We start from the raw sequence: 6,206 nt of genomic DNA on the forward strand, positions 1-6,206 counted from the left end.
TAAATAGGACATGCTGGAGGGACAGATTCATAACCCAGAGGCTCCCTTCACTCTGGAATAAAATCCCAGTCCAGGTTAGGCAGAGTCCCTCATTGACTCTCTTCAAGAGGAATCTTGATGAGTGGATGGGAGATCGTAGATTTACCCCGGGTATCACTTCTGTGTCACTGTTAGACAGAGGCACAGTATACTAACCTCGAAAAAGGGCATAGCAAAATAAATTTAAAATGGGTGGCGAAAGCCAAACACATTCTGGCTAGGCTTATAAATGCCCTAGGGCAGATAGCCTAGTATGAACCTATGAACCTATGAACCTATATTTAAAACACAACCTGATTCTTGAAAAAAAACGTGTCCTATGTGTGTATATCTTATATATATATATATATATATATATATATATATATATATATATATATATATGTATATTTATATATATATATATATATATATATATATATATATATATATATATTATGTGTGTTTATATTTAATAGTTGTATTTGCAATGTGGATTTAAAATGGCGGTGTAACTTTAAGGTGATGTTCAAATAACTGATTAATGATTACTTAATTAATGATACATGCATGTTGATGTCTGGCCTACAGATCAGCCTCTGACTCTGCCCTAATGGAAGTGCTGTATATCTGTAAATCACATGGGACAATATCACTCACTCCAGAGACTGCAACCTACCCTGTGACATTAACAAAATATGTTGGAGGGACAGATGTATCTCCCAGAGATTGCCACTCATCTGGAATAGAACCTAGCCTGTGACATTAACAAAACATGTTGGAGGGACAGATATATCTCCCAGAGATTGCCACTCCTCTGGAATAAGAACCGACCCTGTGACATTAACAAAACATGTTGGAGGGACAGATATATCTCCCAGAGATTGCCACTCCTCTGGAATAAGAACCTAGCCTGTTTCATTAACAAAACATGTTGGAGGGATGGATATATCCTCTAGAGATTGCCACTCCTCAGTGAAGCAGGTCTCCTCAATGGCCCTATGTAAGTGCAACCTTGACAATTGGATGGATGACTGTAAATACACCCTGAGGGTGGCAACTATGTCCCTCAAGGACAGGGGTAGTTGGTGCTGGTTATAGAATCATTCTAACAATGACCATCTAACTATGGTCATTTAGGGTACATGGGTTTTTTACACAGCTAGGCTTGTGAAGGCCATAGAGCCATTAGCCTAGTAACCTCCCATGAACCTATGGACTATCTGTTATGTAACAGGAAATGTTTACAAAGCACAGGAAGATGATGTCACTTTTGGTTCTGAAAAAGAACCGCACATTACGGTATGAATGTGCTGAACTTGTTGATTAAACTCTGTAATACTAGCGTGGACCAGCATCCTTTTGTTCTTTTTGGATTTTTTTGGTATGTTTCTTTAGATTTTTTTTTTTTTGGGGGGGGGGGGCATTCTTGTAGAACACTATGGTGCACCATAATAAATGTAGTAAGAATGACATGGAGAGAGGTTAACTCCGAACACAACTGTTTGAGTATCACCAGTGAGACAGGAGATAAACCATTCCAAGGCTGCACCCAATAAGCCACATCATCCAGATATGATCTACCATATAAAAAGCAGATGAGAGACACCTCTTGACTAGTATATAGCAACAATCCCTACTAATGGCTGTTTCATTACTGTGTATAGATCTGAAGTTGCACCACATAAGATATTACCAGTCAACATCTGTCTCTCAATTAAGAATCAAAGTGAACATAAACTACCTTCTCTAAATCTCTACTCAGAAACTGAAGATTGAGGGTTGGCATGTAATTGTTTGGATTGTCAGAAAGTAAATCATCCTTTTTCAGAATGGTATGTAACTAACACCTCCTTCACAACCAATAGTAAAAAAAAAATCCTTAACAGAGGCAACTAAAATCCAACATAAATAAGGGCCTAACTCTTCCAAGCAAAACAAAACCTACCTGGTCATCAATGGATCTATACCCTGGTAGTTGCACATGGGTCTATATTACAAGATCAAAACTTTAGTTAATCGAATAACTAAAGATGATCTTGTAATATCGAAACCTAAAAATGTCGAATGGCTGATTCAACTCAGGGAAACACTTCCCTTGGCCGTTATGTAGAGTATGCCCTTTTCTCCAATTTGGAGTGAACTTGGTTGTATATTTAGTTGGGGGTGTGGGGGGCACAGCCCCCCATTTGACTTTGGATTTAAAGGGGTTTTTGATGCGGCCAAGGGAAGTGCTTCCCTGGGTTGAATCAGCTGTTCAACATTTTTAGCTTTCAATATTGCAAGATCGATCTTTAGTTATTCGAGTAATTAAAATTTCAATCTTGTAATATAGATGTGTTGAGCATAAGGAAGAAACCAGAAAGATGAATTCCTCATTACTTGAAAGTAAAACTTCACATCGGTTTCAGGACAAATAATCATTTCCTAGGGGTAGCAGCATTTCAAGGGACTGTATGTTCAGCAGGCCTATATGAGTAACAAATTATTATCATCATCATCATCATCATGGCTGTAATGCACAGCAAATCTAAAGTATGGCCAAGAAGACAGGTAGCAATGTAAGTGAACTTAAATTCCACCATAATTCATTGAAATTATTAATACGAGTCACTGAATGTGTACCGACCAAAACATGATCCTAAAGATAAGTCGCCTAGGCAGCATTAGGACAGAGGACACAAGGAAGTCAACGAACTGCTGAAGGAGCTTGTACATATTATCATGTAAATGGTAAATGGGGAGGTAATTACAGTTCTGCTCCTGCTTCCATGGCAATTTCAAATGAGTTTATAGATCTGGAGTCAGTCTTCTTCAGCTTATTGATTGTACGCTAAAATACTGCACCCTCACCTTGGTCTTATCCATTCTGTGGTACTCTATAATGAAAAACATGGGGGCATTAAATCCACTAAAACTTGAGTTTCTGTGGTACTCTATAATGAAAAACAGGGAGGCATTAAAGCCACTAAAATTGGAGTAAACATTTTGTCCAACCAAATTTCAGTTATAAATGCAAACTCGGTGTACTATAGTGAGCCAGAAACAATACCTGGCTGGTTGTGCATGAAGAAGTCTTGAATCATACAAATGCCAAATGTAAAGTGCTGAGCCTGTTTTGCTGATTTTCAAAACATCAAAATAGTAAAAAGGGCTTTACTATGACTACAGCAGGTGCCATAAGTCCTGTTCTTGTGGAGTTTAGATTTTAACTAAATGAGATTTAATTTAATTTATTATGTCATCGTCATATCAAACAAATTCTGTTTGATATTCTGCAATACACACACACACATACACACATTCACACATATACATCTATATATGTATTTATATCTAGATAGATATGGTACAGATTTATTGTTTCACTAAGATGCCCTTTCATGAAATTAAATTCATGGGAACTCATCTTCAAAATTAAGATGCAACTACTAACTTGGGTCTTGCATGTAAACATGTCAACTCAGCTCAGCATTGATGATCATTTTCCTTGCTGATTATTTTAAGGAAACAAAGCAAACTGTGTGAGTTTTTGATTGTAAAGCATTTTGTAGTTAAATATGCAATGGAAGTGCTTAAACTTTCTGTTTTGTCCACATATTTATATTGGAAGCTAGGCTCATTGTATTGTGTGACAATGTTCTCATTCCTAGCTCTGAACCTCTGATTGTCCCATTCCACGATGATTTCTGTACACCATTGATTTCATTATTCTAACTTTACAGTGACCTGCACATTCTTTGCAAAGACATCTCCAAAACTATCAGTCAGATTTTGTTAAAATAAGTTCTAAACATGTGTACTAGACTTGTGATATCTCCTCGGTGTCATAAATGCATGCTGATTATAGAAAGATTAATTTGATATGTTGTGCTTAATTTACATGTAGGGCATTTGGAGAAGCCACGTATTCAAGTGACTATCCGTGAGTCCGATCAGAAGAGCAGAAAAGTGACTATTGAATGTAGTACCTACACATTCTTTATATGTAATTTGGAAAAATTTCAAAGCACTGTATGGAGAATGAAGAGATCTTCTAATGGCACTGTATTTTACCATGACATTCAGAATGCTACAGCAGAGGATGAAAGTTATTACCAGTGTTATTGTCATGATAGTCTGCGTCAAGTTCGCAAAAGCAGTCTTGCTGTTCCTTTAATCCTAAATGGTAAGTACCCACTACCGCATGTCAACATTCAGCTGAGGCTTATTTTCCATTTATTAAGCACATGGTTATCATGATAGCCAACACTGTGAGCATTCCGAAATTCAACAGCTGACTTAAATAGTAATAATAGTAAGCGGTATGTAAATATACGTCATCCAAGCTATACAGCAAAATGAACAGAATGAAGTGGTAATGGGTTATGACCGAATGTAGATTTATATAGTTCTCATATCCTGTAAAAGCATAATGTGATTTGTAATTCAATTCATTTAAATCAGGCCAGAGTTTCCATGCATCACTAAATTCAGGGGATTTTTGTCAAGTGGGTCTTAATTTGTAAATGAATCAATAAGTAAAAAAATTACAAAAAACAGAATCCATTAATGTCCCCATTGTCACGCAGACAACAATATGCTAAAGGATAAAAAAGGTCTGCAACATGCAACTTGCAGTAGTAATGCACTTTATCACAACATATATCCCAAGAATACATTTGAATGAGAAGATGAATGTTGCTTTTATGTTTACTTAGTTGCTTTTGTGTACATGCTTTTCTTTATTTCATTAAATGACCTAGCCACTGTTGGCAGATCTGATTAATTGAGGGGATCAAGGAGAAAATTTTCAAATTTAAGGTCTAGTAAAAAACAAAAACCAGTAACGCAGCCACGATAAAAGGTACTCTTTAGTAAATGGATGAGCGCTTTCACGTACTACATGCTTCTTCAGATCCTAACATAATGTTAATTCAGAGATATTTTATACATTAATCCATCCTATCACAAAGCAGCACATAAAATAGAGGCCACCTCTCTTTAAACATTAAGTTTTTGCCCACTCAGGGCAGGTTTTATACTAACATTAACATTGATACCTGGATGTGTATGAGCCTGTAATTTCAGGATCCAATGTAAATCTGCTTGTTCTAAATAATTGTTGATATCTCCACCCCTAATAGTACCAATAACATGTTGTAGTACTCTAAAGCTAAAACTATGATCTGGTTTCTCAGTAAAGGGGGTATTCTTGGTTCTTATCTCATACAAATACCTACTTACCCTCTCTCTCAATCTCTTGATGGTTTTAACCACATGTCCTGCTGGGCAGAACCTTAATGTTTAAAGAGACGTGGCCTCTATTTTATGTACTGCTTTGTGATAGGATGGCTTGATATGTAAAATGACTCTGAATTACCATTATGTTAGGATCTGAAAAAGCTAATAGTACGTGAAAGCGCTCATCCTTGCTTTTTATTAAAGAGTACCTTTTATCGTGGCTGCCTTACTGATTTTTGTTTTTTTCTTGCTTGTCTCATTTTCCAATTTTGGCATTTGGGTGTTGCTAGGTGGGTTTGTTCTATTAAATTTAAGGTCTACAGTACTATCCAATACATTTCTCATGAACAATACATAAGAATTTAAGCAACATGCAGATTTACAAAATTTATAATAGACTATTTTAGTTATATGTAAACATAAAGAAAAAATAAGTAACTGCACAGTAAATAGTGCTACACTACTTATCAATATCTAGTAATAAGATGCAAGACCTAATCCACATATGGACTGACTCAAAGTCCTTTCTCTGTACTTGGCATCCTACAGACTGCTAAGAGGTCACCTGTGTCTGGCGTAAGGTAACTTCCAACACAATAGTGATGTATTTACTGCTCATCAGCAAATCAAATGGCATCAGAAATACTCAGTCTAGGGATCTAAATCTCTTCTGCAACATCAGGCATGACGGTCTGACCTACAAGGCACTCATAAATCTAGCCCTAATGGAACTGCTACACATCCACAAGTCAAACAGCATGATGTCTACCAATCTACTAATCTAAACTTAGTCAGTGACTCAAACAAAACATGCTGGATAGACAGATATGTGTTTCTGAGATTGCCCCTTTTTTAGAACAGGCTTCCTATTCACATTATGTAGAGGCATTCTCTGGCCCTATTCAAACACAATTTGGATCAATGGATGGGGAATCAAAAAAAATCACACCTAGAGAAGGGCTTAT

General features: G+C 36.5%; 1 protein-coding gene across 1 annotated transcript in view; it reads left to right on the forward strand.

Annotated features, from left to right (window-relative positions):
• LOC122808787 overlaps positions 1 to 6,206 on the forward strand; it is a 735,783-nt gene that overhangs the window by 567,586 nt on the left and 161,991 nt on the right. Inside the window, exon 8 of the mRNA XM_044079826.1 lies at positions 3,908 to 4,186. Coding sequence (XP_043935761.1) covers positions 3,908 to 4,186 — 279 coding nt within the window. The remainder of the gene's footprint in view (positions 1 to 3,907; positions 4,187 to 6,206) is intronic.

Source organism: Protopterus annectens, chromosome 1.part1 (genome assembly GCF_019279795.1).
Source record: "Protopterus annectens isolate FY-2018-M chromosome 1.part1, PAN1.0, whole genome shotgun sequence".
Classification (NCBI taxonomy): domain Eukaryota; kingdom Metazoa; phylum Chordata; order Ceratodontiformes; family Protopteridae; genus Protopterus; species Protopterus annectens.